The sequence below is a fragment of the Rhinolophus sinicus genome, chromosome 3 (assembly GCF_057876585.1).
Source record: "Rhinolophus sinicus isolate RSI-liver-muscle chromosome 3, RSI-T2T, whole genome shotgun sequence".
Lineage (NCBI taxonomy): Eukaryota > Metazoa > Chordata > Mammalia > Chiroptera > Rhinolophidae > Rhinolophus > Rhinolophus sinicus.
Genome location: NC_142503.1, coordinates 92,306,054 through 92,319,960, shown reverse-complemented (window position 1 = coordinate 92,319,960; position 13,907 = coordinate 92,306,054). Strand labels below are relative to the sequence as shown.

Here is a 13,907-nt window from a genome sequence, read left to right as displayed (position 1 = left end):
TCAGCCATCACTCAGAGAGTGAGTGAACATTTTAATATTACTTGGAGGCTACACACATAGGCTCCAGTCCTCAGGCAAAATAGAAAAGATGAATCATACCCTTAAAAAGACCACAGCAGACGGACGGGTGGCTCAGTTGGTTAGAGCGGGAGCTCTGGGCAATGGGGCTGCCAGTTCGATTCCCACATGGGCCAGCGAGCTGCACCCTCCGCAACTAGAATGAAGTCAATGAGCTGCTGCTCAGCTCCCGGGTGCCCAGATGGCTCAGTTGGTTGGAGCACGTCCTCTCAACCACAAGGTTGCTGGTTTGACTCCCACAAGGGATGGTGGGCTGTGCCCCCTGCAACTAGCAACGGCAACTGGACCTAGAGCTGAGCTGCGCCCTCCACAACTAAGATTGAAAGGACAACAACTTGACTTGGAAAAGTCCTGGAAGTACATACTGTTCCCCAATGAAATCCCATTACCCTTCCCCAATAAAATCTTTAAAAAACCAAAAAACAAAAGGCCATAGGGAAATTCAGCTACCATGGACTCAAGCACTGCCACTTGCTCGGCTGAGAGTCCAGTTGGCTCCCCAAAGCAGGCTTAAATTAAACCCGTTTAAAATTTTTTTAAATTGTTTATGGGAGACCATTCCCTATGGTAGACCTTTTGCATAGGCCCTGAGGGACATAGCTCCATCTAAGCTTAACCATGATTTACATGTTAGGAATTATCTTAGGGAACTTACTCAGGTAATAGAGACCATACATAAATTTGCCTACAACAAGGAGTCAGTTCCATTAGAGGGACCATACCATCCCTTCAAGACCAGGGACAAACTATTACTCAAAACTTGGAAACACCAAGGACCTGTCGCCAGCGAAACGAACAGTGGACCAGACTGTGGGCCATGCTCCTAAGTACGGACTCGGCCGCAAAACTTGAGGGAGTCCGGCCCTGGATCCACCACAGCAGGATGAAGAAGACAGAGCTAGAAGATAGAAAAGAAAACACTGCAACATGGAAATTCACGCCACTAGGGGACCTCAAACACTGGTTCTCGCGGTTGTACTCCTAGGATGCTCCTCAGAGGGACCAATACCATTGGAAAGGAATTAAAATGTTTGGGTTTATTTAGCCAAACATGTACTTAATGTTTCTGACTTTTGCCTTTCAGGAGGGACATATGTAGAACAGGCTTTCACCTCCTGCTTAATTTGTAAGCGGGCATTTTCCCGCCAAATCGCGTCGTAACGCGGGGCTTTTTTGACCTTTTCTCGCCAAAATTAGACTTTCCGTAAAATATTCATATCTTTCGATCTATTTGATATTTTTCTATGAAACTTTCAGTGTTTTAGTTTAAAAAGAGGTCTCTATTTATTTACTTTGCAAACTTTTTGCCGGTTCCAACTAGAGGCGATATGACGAGTTTACTCGTTTCCCACAAATAATGTGTTTTAATAGGAGTGTGTACTCCACTAAAGACTATTAGAAATCACACCCTGTTCCAATTTATTAACAAGCCTATGTCATACTCTCTGACATTTATAACTGGGGTCCTATTGTCACTGAGAAGGACAGAACCATGTTTCCCCTCAAGGTCTCTGCGGTAACCACAGCAGAGGAATGTGTAACAATTACAGGTTTTACTAACTCTTGTTTTGTCGTTATAGCCGATAAGGACCTAAACTGTGGTTCCACCACCTCCATGAGTTATGCCAATGAACATGTTGTTACCTGCTGGAGTTCCCCATATGTGGAAAAACTGTTTATTCTTATGTGCCAACCCCTAGTACAGGAGGGTCTTGCTCCCTCGGAAAGTTAACCGTTTTTATGCCACAGAGATCCCACCCAGACAGCACAGAGAAACTGCTCTAGGCCCTGAATGTAACAGAAGGGCGTGCTCTGTGGTCAAATCCCTAAATATCACCTCTCAGGCCATCCATGCTATCAGGGAAACACTAGGACCAGTCAGAGAGGCGGCGCTTGAAAACAGAGCTGCTATAGATTATTTGTTACTAAAGACACAACCAGGGATGAGAAGAATTTAAAGGACTTTGTTGCTTTAACCTTACAGATCATTCCCAGCTAATTGAAGGGAAGGTCAAACAAATCCATAAAATTGTATCTAGCGTGGAGCGGAGAGAAGGGTTCTTTGGCTTTGATCTATCCCGACTCGCTTCTTGGCTCTCCAGCCTTGCCAGTCTTAGAGCAGCAGTTCTTTTCCTTTTGTGTATAGTAATAGGGCTTATGTCTTGCTGCTGCAATCAATGTGCCCCTGCTTGTAGGTCCGCTGCCAGCTGGCTGCCGAAGGCCCGGCTGACACTGGAAGCTCAAGCCTTCCTTCAACACCACAGCGGACAATTTCACTTCAAACTAGTCTCATGAATATGGACTCTGCCTTTTGACAGTGGGGAATTGAAGCATGGGCCTGGTTGGGACCCCTGTGATAGGAGCCTCACTGTGTCCCCGGCCTCACCTTCCGGTAGTCCATAAACAATGAAGTCTCCCCCTGCGGCTGGCGCTCAGTGCCTCCTGAATGCCCTGCCCGTCCAGGTTCCTTGCTTTAGAAGATTGCCCTGTGGCTCATGACTAATGCCCGTGAGCTTGCTGCTCACAACTCTATTGCTCAGCGCCTCTCAGGCTGCTCCCATCACCGCTCCCTGATCGCTGACGCTATCAGAGTTACGATAACAGAGGGAGGCACCATGAAGGGGAACAGACCCCCAGAACTGTCACATAACCTCTGGAGGAACGCCCAGATTTTCCCTTAAATACCCTAAGCTGGTCTGAGAATGGTAAGGCCGTTTTGAAGGTGTTAACCCTCTGCCTTCTCAGATCCTCGGTGCTCTGACAATAAACGCATATTCTGTTGCCCAACTCCTGTGTCGGTCTATTCCAGGGGTGTCCAAACTTTTTTCAACGTTTTTCACCAAGGGCCATATGCGGTAAAACACACAAACAGCCGGGCCACTCACTCAAGGTGAAGTACGTATTGCCTCACCTGGTTTATTTAAGTAAACTAAATATAGTTTTGGAATTTGCTGCGGGCCAATTAACAATGGAGCGCGGGCCGCAGTTTGGACACCCCTGGTCTATTGGCTGAGCAGCAAAGACAGCATGAGTCCCAGACTCAGTTGCCCTCTGGTTTCATCCCCACCCTCACCAATTTTTTCATATCTTGTTTTCTGAAGTCTTCTAAAGGGGGTTAGCTCTGAGGCAGAGAGGGAGAGGGGATGAGGCTTCAGGGAGACCCTGATCTTTCATCCTCAGCCCACCCCACTCAACAACCAGCAAATCCGCAAACACAGCTGTGCGAAACAAGCATGGAAAGTCCCCTTCCGCAGCAGCCCCCACTACTAGCATACAGTGTCTCCAGCTAGCTGTCCCTCAGGGGTCTCAGGCCACAGCTGGTTCCCTCCCTCTGGGCTTAGTAGGCAGGAAACACGGGTGGGGGTGGGTGGGGGGGGCGGGGGAGGAGTGGTAAGCCACCCAGGTGAGGTGGAGCCTGAGTTCTGAGCTTACACCTGCTTCTCTCTGCTGCCCCCACTTATGTTAATGAGTCAAAGGAAGTTGTGGGGGTAATCTCTTCCCTCTGTTTATCTATTTTCCCACACGTAAACTACAGTATTAAAAAAAATGAGCACACAACCAAAATAAAACACACCGTGGAAGTATTTTAGTGACTTAAATTTATGGTTCAATTACTTTAGAATCAAGTGTTTGCAAGTGAACACACACTTCTGCCCCTAGGAATTAAGTGCCCTCACTTTTTGTACTTCTCCCCCCTCCTGAAGGAGTCTCCCCAGACCCGGCAGAGTCTGCCATCAGTAAATGTGGACCGTGTCAGTCCCTCTCCATCCTCGCCTGCTCTCCCAGCAGCACAGCTGCAGTAGCCTCCTGACCCTGGGAAGTCAGGCCTTCCCAGCCAGAGCCAGCCAGATTACTCACCTGCTTTTGCACCGTTCTGTGGCCTTCCTCACCCATCAGACCCCTAAACTTTCACTCCCCACCCCGCACCCCACCCCACCCAGGTTCCAGCCACTCTAAGCTCCTGGGTTTTTCCCCTCAGCCCACGCAGTGCCCTTTCCACACCTCTGCACACATAACTCCCTTGCCTAAACTGACCTCCCCTCCTACATCCCATAATATTGGGCAACAGCCCATCAAATTCCCAAGCTCCTAAGATACCTCCTCCCGTTCTCACCTGAAATGAGCTCCCTGCTGTCTCTGATCGAATTCTTCCCACCCTTCAATCAAGACCATTCTTCTTGCCGGCATCAACCTGGGACCGCCCTTATGCCCCTTGCTGGGCTACGAGGGCAGGGCTAGCAAAGGGTAGACACATGGGGTGGGAGTAGAAAGGGGTGAGAAATTACCACTAAGCAGGCTGTCAGCCCACACTTCTCAAACTTTAACGTGAATACAAATGACGGGGAGAGAGCCAAAACCCAGCTTCTGACTCGGTGGTCTGGGGTGGGTTTGAGAGCCTGCGTTTCTAACAAGCCCCAGGTGATGCTCCTGCCACCACATGGGGGGCGGTGTTTGAGCATCAAGGGCCTAGCTGACTGGATTGGCTGGGGAAGGAAGGCAGGTGGGGGCCCAGGTGTAAGTGGCCATCATCTAGGGTATAAGACAGTGGGTGGTAGGTACGCAGTTACTCGTGGGAGTGTGGGCAGGCGTCATGGCACTGAGCTACGGCCTCTTCATCTGCCTTCTGCTCTGGGGGAGCACGGAGCTGTGCTACCCCCAGCCCCTCTGGCAGGGTGGGGCCCGCCGCCCCGTGCGATCTAAGCCACCCCTAGTGGTGGAGTGTCTGGAGGCTCAGCTTGTGGTCACTGTCAGCAAAGACCTTTTTGGCACTGGGAAGCTCATCAGGCCTGCAGACCTCACCCTGGGCCCTGAGGCCTGTAAGCCCCTGGTCTCTACAGACATGGATGATACGGTCAGATTTGAGGTCGGGCTACACGAGTGTGGCAACAGCGTGCAGGTGAGGCCTGGGCCCTGGCTTCAGTGGGAGGACATGGGAGACGGCTGGTGATGGGGAGTATGGAGGCAGAGCCAGTTCGAGGTGGGGCTGGGGCAGCTCCCCTTCACTTGTAGGGTAGGGTGGTGGAGAAGCTAAGGCCTGAAGCTGGGCACTGGTGAAATGAGGGTGGGCTGGGGAGGAAGCTCTGGTCTCTAGTTACTAAAATTAGGCAGGTGGGGTGGCGTCCACAGGGCAGTGTGCTTTGGGCCAGACTGGATACCCCCACTATGATTCCTGAGGATTTATGAACCCCTGGAGGGCATCTAGAAGAGATGTAGCCCATGTGGGGTGGGGTGTGTGATAGGATAATGCTGTGGGTGGCCCAGCACTAGCTGGGGGCTTTAGAAACTTGTGTGGAAGACGTCAACCTTGACGCCTCAAAACCCGGAAGTTATCACAGGGGAAAACCAGAATTTTGGCTTGTCTCACTTATGTTTAATGGCTTGAAGCCTTGAACTAAACTAAAAGTGGTGGGGGGGGGGGGCGTCAAGGGACATCAGGACCGCATCTGTGCTGAAGACTCTAAAGACAAACTGGGCCCCTGGGGGCACCCCAAGTGTGTGTGTGTGTGTGTGTGTGTGTGTGTGTGTGTGTATGCATGGGGGCGGGGCTTAATGTGGGAGGTACATGCAGGAGGACAGCTGAGTTGTCCAGGCCAGACCGCCTCCCCATCAAGTTGGGGCGGCCAGAGTGGGGGGAGGCAGATACAGTAAGTCCTCACTTAATGTCCTCAATAGGTTCTGTGACTTTAAGCAAAACAATGTATAACAAAACCGATTTTACTATAGGCTAATTGATATATATACAGGAGTTAAGTTTCTAGGGCATCTCATCAAAATTATAATGAAATTGCTGTACTCAGACTATAAGGAGGGGCCTTTCAGCAGGGTAGGGCTGGCCGGGGCACAGATCCTAGCTGGTCCACAATCCCCTGGACTGACTTCTGCTGCCCAATGGAGAACCTGTCCTCCCCTCCATCATGGCCCCTCCTTGACTCCAGTCTCAGTAACTTGCCTGGAGCAGGACAAGCCCAGCTCCTGGAGCCCTCCACCAGAGTTCTGGTCTTCGGTGTGGTTCCCAGGATTTCCCCTTGTATCGCTGAGGAGGGGGGAAGGAGGCCATAGAGGTGCAGGAGTTAGGGAATTATTCTAGCTTAGTAATTCCCAAACCTTGTGCATTAGACTCAGCTGGGGCTTTAAAAAATCATTCCCCTGTCCTATACTAAATCAGAACATAAGTGGGAGCCAGATATCAGTATCTTTAAGATCCCAGGTGACTCCAACTAGCCTGGCAACTCCTTTTCCTGTGCAGTGTTTCCCATGATAGGCCTCCCAATCTTGCCTGACAGGGATCACCTGGGGACCAGGGCTGGCTGCCTGGGAATGACACCTGTGCAGTCCCATAGGCCCATGCTTGGTTGGTTTAATGCCCTGTTGTGCTGAGATTCCTTAATGGATTTTTTTCTTTAACTTTTATTTTAAGTGTGTTTTTCCAGGACCCATCAGCTCCAAGTCAAGTAGTTGTTTCAATCTAGTTGTGGAGGGTGCAGCTCACAGTGGCCCATGCGGGATCGATCGGGCAACCCTGGTGTTAACAAGCATCACGCTCTAACCTACTGGGCTAATCAGCTGCCCTGTCCTGAGATTCTTAACTTTTGAACACCTTCATTTTGCACTGGACCCCACAAATTATGCAGCTGGTCCATCTGGGGCACTCGTTAACAGAAAGCTAGGACTCCTCCCTGAAGATTGAGGCGTTAGGGTGGGCCAGGCATTGGAAGGTGCAAATTGCCCCAGGAGCACCTGCCTGTGCTCTTCCTGCCTCAGGCAACCACTAAACAGAATTGGCTTTCTGTGAATGGGTTTGAGAGTAAGTCAGAAGAGGGAGGGCAAGGTAAGTGTTAACTGCTGTGACAACGAGTTAAAGCTCCTGGAACTTTCTGACTTCATCCTTGGGGCTTTCTTGGCCCCAGGCCTCCCCTGACAAAGGAAACTGGATTGGGGTGGGGGTGGCAGCCCCAGGAGGGAGCATGTGCCCAACGCCTCTGGTACCTACTTGGTGGCTGACATGGAGCTGAGCCAGACCCCTGCGGTGCTGTCAACACTTCAGGGGTGAAAAAAACAGGTGTGAGGGTGGTACCTGTCCAGGGGGTCAGCAGCAGAGCAAGATTTAAATCCAAGAGCTGTGTTCTCTCTGCCGGTTGGGGGCTGCTCTCCCTTTGTCCTTGCATGGGTTGGGGCAGGGGAAGCTGGTGGGGCAGGAGAAGCTGGTGGGGTTGACCCCGTCCCTTTCCTTCAGGTGACCAAGGATGCCCTGGTGTACAGCACCTTCCTGCTCCACAAACCTCGCCCTGTGGGAAACCTGTCCATCGTGAGGACTAACTCCGCAGAGGTGCCCATTGAGTGCCATTTCCCCAGGTCAGTAGAGGACAGGCCTAGCGCTACCTGTGACACAAAGGCCCCTCGGCACACTCATCAGCCTCTTGGCAGCTTCCGGCCACATAGCTGCGAGAAGGTGGAAGTGTTTGGGCTGTGGTCACTGCCCTGGTTGGGGTGGGGGGCCTGCTGCGTCTCCTCTGAGCCTCTGAAATGCATCTGGGTCACAGCTGCCTCTTGATGGAAGCCGCAGAGCTACCCAGCCCAGGACTCCTCGGTGTTTAAAACTTTTCCAATAGTGTAAGGAAAGGTTCCAGGCTCTGACCACCACAGCCTGCTCTTTTCCTGTGGTTTCCCCAGTACATGAGTGTGGGTGGGGGAAGCCCCTCAAGACCCGGGCACTAAGCAGTGCCCGTGAGCTTGGGCACTGAGGTGTGGGGAAAGGGTGACTGGCTTCTAACAGTGCTAAGTCCTGTGCTAGGCTGAATTCAGTGTGTAGAGCCTTAATCCCTGTCCTCTCCTGGCGAGGAGGTAGGTGGGTGTGGTGCTGATACCCCGAGGGCACAATGGATGAGCCATGTCCCTGGGGAGGGGTTCAGGGAGGGGTTCCAAGAACAAGATCCTAGGATGGAACCTTGAGACAGGTGGGGCTGAGACCTTCTGGGCAGAGCCCCACACACCCCAGGGGAGGGCAGTGTGTCACTAGTAAGCTTGCAGCCCAATGCCTGGAGCCAAGGGCCTCATCAAGAAGGGGGACAGATGAGTTCTAAAGGCCAGTAGATGCACTGAAGGTATTCAGGCTCACACTTCAGCAGCCACCCCTCCCTGAGCACTACGCCAAATGGTCCACTTCTCAACCCACAAGTTTCTCTGGTAGCTGGTACAGGAGACAGATGGGAGTTGGGGAGACCAGCTGGGAGACTAGGATGAGAAGACCTCAACTGTGGCAGCAGGAGTGTAGGGGGCTGACTTGAGGAAGCTGACAAGAGCTGGAGGAGCTGGGTGCCTGACCCTGTGGGGTATGGGACACAGAGGAGCCACGGACAGGACTCCAGCCTGCCCTCCCATTGGCCAGAGAGGCTGAAGCCCTCCTGGGACCACAGCCATCTCTCACTTTAGAATTGCTCTGGCTGGGATTGACCCAAGAATGTTGGCTCACCTGGCCTGATGGCTAACAACAGTGCAGGGTGGTCTGCTACAGGCTGGGAAATTTGAAGCTAGTAGCTCCCACTACCTGAGGTCTGGTTCTCAGATGCAGCCCTTGAAGTAGCCTCTTCGCGAGAGCCCATGGGGTCAGCAGGGCAGATGTCTGGAGACATCTGACTGCTTCCGGGGTACTTCCTGTCCCAGTACAGCCTCAGAGTATCTCACTGGCTTCTCAAGAACCAGAGGCCTAACTGCGTTTATCTCTGAAGGGCTGCCATTGCCAGGATTGGCCTCAAGAATCCTGAGTGGTGCAGGGAGAGACTGCTGCCTCAGACCGCGAACTTGAACCTCAAGGGTGAACCTTAATGAGGAGCAGATGTGGGTCTAGAAACCAAAGCAACTTGAGACTTCTGTCTCTGTGCTGTAGCCCAGATGTCCTCACAGCTGGGAGGGGTGGGCCCACGCAGAGGTATTGAGTTTGGGAGGTGAAAGGACAGGCTCAGACTTCCTTAACCGGCTGTCTGGCTGGCACACAGCTGAGGACTCTGCAATGAGGTAAAAATGAAACCCCCCACCAATGTGGGGCCAGATGATGTGAGCCCCAGACCAGGTGTGGGCAGCTGCTGTTCTCTTCCCAGGCAGGGCAACGTGAGCAGCCAGGCCATCCTGCCCACTTGGGTGCCCTTCAAAACCACGGTGTACTCAGAAGAGAAGCTGGTTTTCTCCCTGTACCTGATGGAGGGTAAGCAAGGAGGGCTGGCAGGGGGAGATGGCAGGGAGAGCTCTGGCAGTTTCTCACCCCTGGCTGTACCCTTCAGAGAACTGGAGTGCTAAGAAGAGGTTCCCCACCTTCCAGCTGGGAGACATAGCTCACCTCCAGGCCGAAGTCCATACTGGCAGCCACGTGCCACTGCGACTGTTCGTGGACCACTGTGTGGCCACACCGACGCCAGACCGGAATGCCTCCCCTTATCACACCATCGTGGATTTCAATGGGTGAGGGCTGGGCTGCCTTTCTGGGGAACCCTCATAAGGTGACCCTTGCTACCTTCCTTGGCCTTAACTCCATTCTTCACTCGTTCTCTTCAAAGTTGTCTCGTGGATGGGCTTTCCGATGCCTCATCTGCATTCAAAGCACCCAGACCCGGGCCAGAGACCCTCCAGTTCACAGTAGATGTGTTCCATTTTGCTAATGACTCCAGAAACACGGTAATTGCTTTTTTTAATACCCTTGAATAAGACTGAAGTTTAGGGGTCAGGCTGATCAGGCTTACTGGCTGCTGTTTTAGCTCACTATTTGTCCCCTTGAGCAATGACTTGATAGCTCTGCCCCATCCTAGTAACTCCATAAACTTACCAAGTAAGTAAAGCCTGGGTTCTAGTGCGATCTTCAAGGGGAAGGCCTGGGTGACACCCTTAGATAGGTAGAAAACCAATGAAGGGTGGAGGGAATCAGGAGTCCTAGAGATAGAGCAAACTAGAACAGGACCTCAGGAGACTTGGCTGACAGCTCAGATAAGATGAGCACCAACGACCATGGCATTTGGTGACTGATCTTGTCCTTGCCAAGGTGAGCAGGGCCAGAGCCCAGATGATGGTGGGTTGAGTAAAGGAGTCGAAAAAGGCAGGTGTCAGCCTCCCTGGAGGCTTTCCAGAAGGTCAAGGAAAGTGGGTATGAGCTATTTCTCAAATTCAGTTTTCCGTTACCGTTGACATACGATATTAGTTTCAGGTGTACAAAACAAAGTGATTAAACATTTATATGCCTCACAAGGGGATAACCCCAATAAGTCTATTACCCATTTGACACCATACATAGTTATTACAATAATGACTATATTCCTTATGTTGTACTTTACATCCTTGTGACTATTTTCAATTATAGTTGGCATTCAGTATTTTATGTTAGTTTCTGGTGTGCAGCATGGTGGTTAGACATTTATATAATTTATGAAGTGATCCCCCATAGGTCTACATAGTTTTTACAATATTATTGATGATATATTCCCCATACTGTACTTTACATCCCCATGACTATTTTGTAACTACCAATTTGTACTTCTTAATCCCTTCTCCTTGCTCACTTTTCTCACCCAGCCTCTCAACCCCCTCCCTTCTTGTAACCGTCAGTTTAGTCTCTATATCTGTCTGTTGCTGTTTATTTTGTTCTTTAGGTTCTGCATATAAGTGAGACCATACGGTGTTTGTCTTTCTCAGTCTGACTTATTTCACTCAGCATAATGCCCTCTAGGTCGATCCACGTTGCCTGAACTTTTCATACACGGTAGCCTCTTGAACTTAATCAGATTAGAACAGTGACTTTTTTGAAACCCAAATGCATCAGCTTCACCTGGAGGGCTTGTGGAACTAGATTACTGGGCACCCCCCCCCCCCAGGGTTTGGTTCAGTAGGTCTCAAGTGGAACATAGAATCTGCATTCCTAACAAGTCTCCAGCTGCTGCTGCTGATTTGGGGGCCACCCCTTGAGGACCACTAAACTCAAAAGCCCACGGGAAACTAAGGGGAGGGAGGTGGTGGGCGCTAAGAGGTGGACCACTCCTGATGCCTGAGGTGTGGACAGGTGGGGCAGGAAGCCCAGGTAGAAGGACTGGCCTCTCGCCAGGGAGTGCTGGCAGAATTTTACAAATAAAAATAAGCAGACTTCAAACAAGTGTCCTGAGGTAGGAGTGGGGGCAGAGTGTAAAGTTTGGAATAGCTGCTCAGGAGGGAGAAGTGATTAAAACCAGGGTTTCAACCCCGGCTCTATACTGATCACCTGGAAAGGTCAAACATACTGCTACTTGCATATAATCCCATATATTTTCACTTAATGAGGGTGAGGCCTGGCACTACCTTTCTCCATCTTATGAAAATCTTCAAACACCAAACTGAAGGAATTTTATAGCAAACACCTATGGACCTCCCTGTTAGGGGTAGGGAGTGGATGTTGACTTCAGAGGTGGTCCAGTGGGGAGGATGGCGATCAGGTGTCATACAGGTGGTGGCCATCAGTGTGGATGGAACCTGAGCTGGTATTGGCATCCCCACGGATTGGAAGGTAGCTCAGAGATCAGAGGATGATGCTGAGCTCTGGGAGGGCTCTCCATCAAAGGTGGGCAGAAGGGCCTGGCTGACTGGCCATGGCACAAGGCAGAAGGAACACCTTATTCAGGAGCTAATGGGGAACCACCCTAGGATCTTAGGCCCTAGTTAGCATCAGAAAAATGTACTGGGAAAAAGCTGAGGATAAAAGCAGTTCCTTTTCTGGAATAGGCCCAAAGGCCCCGGAAACATTCTCTGGTGGGACAGACAGCAGGCAGTTGGCCAGAAGTGCATCTTGGCTTGTTCAAGTTTATGAAATGGTTTCCCTGTCTGTGTACTTGGCCACTAGGTGGTGGCCAAGGTTTGTGGCTCTACAGAAGGCTTCGGAGAGAAGGTGGTGGAATTTCCATGCCCTTAAAGGGCTGGCAGGGGGAACTGTTGTACCTACCATCTAGAGTATGAAGTGGAACCTTTGGCTGGGGATGTCCTCGTCAAGAGGACCAGGGCTGACCTGAGCCCTGGCTTGTCAAAGTTCCCGCTATCCCAGGTAGTTGGGGGCATATTGGGCCTTTCAGGCCCTGTCCCTGAGGTTCCAACTTAATAGGCCAAGGTTGGGCATGCTCAGTGATTGGAAAACATTTGGGAAAGATGGGGGCAATAAAGATGATGGATTACAACGTAGAATCCAATTTGCTGTTTGCCCTGAAATTTTAGACACATTAACCTCTGAACCTCGGTTGTCCCATCTCTGAATTGGGGCTCTTCCCCCGCCTCCCCCCAAGGGTTAAGGTTTGTATAAGAACTGACTTATTAAAGTCACTGACAGCCTAGAAGTCCACCTAGTAATAGCTGCTTTTACTTCCAGATATATATCACCTGCCATCTGAAGGTCACTCCGGCTGACCAAGTCCCAGACCAACTAAACAAAGCCTGTTCCTTCAGCAAGTCCTCCAATAGGTGAGGAGACCAGATGGGACATGGCTGGGGTAGAAAACCTGATGGGTCATCCTTGTGTCTGTTCCCCCAAGACGAACATTGTCAGCAAACTGCTTCCTGCAGGCAGCGTCGTCTAATCCTCTTGTCTTTCCCTCTCAGCTGGTCCCCAGTAGAAGGCACTGCTGATATCTGTCAATGCTGTAACAAGGGCAGCTGTGGCATCCCAGGTCGTTCCAGAAGGCGAGTGGAACAGTGGCATCAATCTGCTTCCCGCAGTCGCAGGCATGGTAGGTCCTGGGTCGCCACAGGGCTGTTGCCCTCCCTGCTGTCACTTGAGACATTCTTCTTCCTTATCCCCCATTTAAAGCTGTTTACCCCTGGGGGATGCAGTTTTGGGTTTTCTTACTTAAAATAAAACCTGCTAGTTCAGCCTACTGAGGCAGAACAAAGCCCCTAACGTGATTCCTGGAGAGGGACTAAGGTGACCCTGGGATGTCTTGTCTTTCAGTGACAGAAGCAGCAGATGTCACAGTGGGGCCACTGATCTTCCTGGGAAAGGCTAGTGACCACGGTGTGGAGGGGTCGACGTCTTCTTTCACCTCTGTGATGCTGGGGTTAGGCCTGGCAATGGTGGTAACCCTGACTCTGGCTGCCGTTGTCCTGGGTGTTGCCAGGAGGCGTCAGGTTGCTTCCCACCCTGTGATGTGCCCTGTGTATGCTTCCCAATAAAAGAAGAAAGTAACCCTTGGGGTGAAGCACAGTGACTACTGGTGTGGGTGAGCGGCGAGTGGTTGCGCGGGGGGCGGGGGGGCAGACGGTAAAACAGCGCTGGGGGTTCGAACAGCACAATCCCAGTATGTACTGTCGTGCCTCCAGTGTGAGTCTGCCTGTCTATACAGAGGAGAGGCCAGACTGGTTTGTGAAGGCAAACCTGCATTTTCCTGGCTTTCAGCAGCATGTCCTTCCTGGGGACTATAATGTCACGTCTTCAGGAGGTCACAATGAAGGCTGTTGGGGGCAAAAGTGGAGTGGGCCTTGCTTGCTCGACTTCTAGGCTAGCCAAGTGTCTTGTGTGTGTCTGGGCCCCATGCATCTGATTTGGAGGTGGGGTGGGAAGGAAAAGACTGAAGGACTTCTAGCCTCCTCCCCCAAGGGCAGAGGCATAAAGCCACATGTCCATATGCCAGAGACCTTGAAGGCCAGAGGTGACCATCTAGGGCAGTGGTCTAGACAGTCGTCACCTTAGCCTGAAGCTGCTGTACAGGAGCATATCTGAGGCTGTGCATGACAGGGTAGCCAAGTCACTGGCTCCAAGGCGGGTACCTCAGGAGGGCTGGGACCTGCTTGGAGCTTCCTGTTGCTGAGGGGAGCTGTTTCTGTGCCTCTCATACCTT

General features: G+C 51.4%; 1 protein-coding gene across 1 annotated transcript; it reads left to right on the top strand.

Moving 5' to 3' along the window:
* Nucleotides 1–4,669: 4,669 nt before the first annotated feature.
* Nucleotides 4,670–13,242, top strand: ZP3 (zona pellucida glycoprotein 3). Its single transcript, XM_019752707.3, has 8 exons — nt 4,670–4,975; nt 7,313–7,431; nt 9,174–9,277; nt 9,354–9,531; nt 9,627–9,744; nt 12,443–12,534; nt 12,673–12,800; nt 13,022–13,242. The coding sequence occupies exons 1-8, from the start codon at nt 4,670–4,672 to the stop codon at nt 13,240–13,242; spliced, it is 1,266 nt and encodes a 421-aa protein (XP_019608266.3).
* Nucleotides 13,243–13,907: the final 665 nt, after the last annotated feature.

Bases quoted from the DNA above. Each gene is read 5' to 3' on its own strand.
- ZP3 (XM_019752707.3), top strand. From the start codon at position 4,670: ATGGCACTGAGCTACGGCCTCTTCATCTGCCTTCTGCTCTGGGGGAGC. The intron at 9,278-9,353 runs GTAAGCAAGGAG...TGTACCCTTCAG, and splicing joins CTCCCTGTACCTGATGGAGG to AGAACTGGAGTGCTAAGAAG. The intron at 9,745-12,442 runs GTAATTGCTTTT...TTTTACTTCCAG, and splicing joins CTAATGACTCCAGAAACACG to ATATATATCACCTGCCATCT.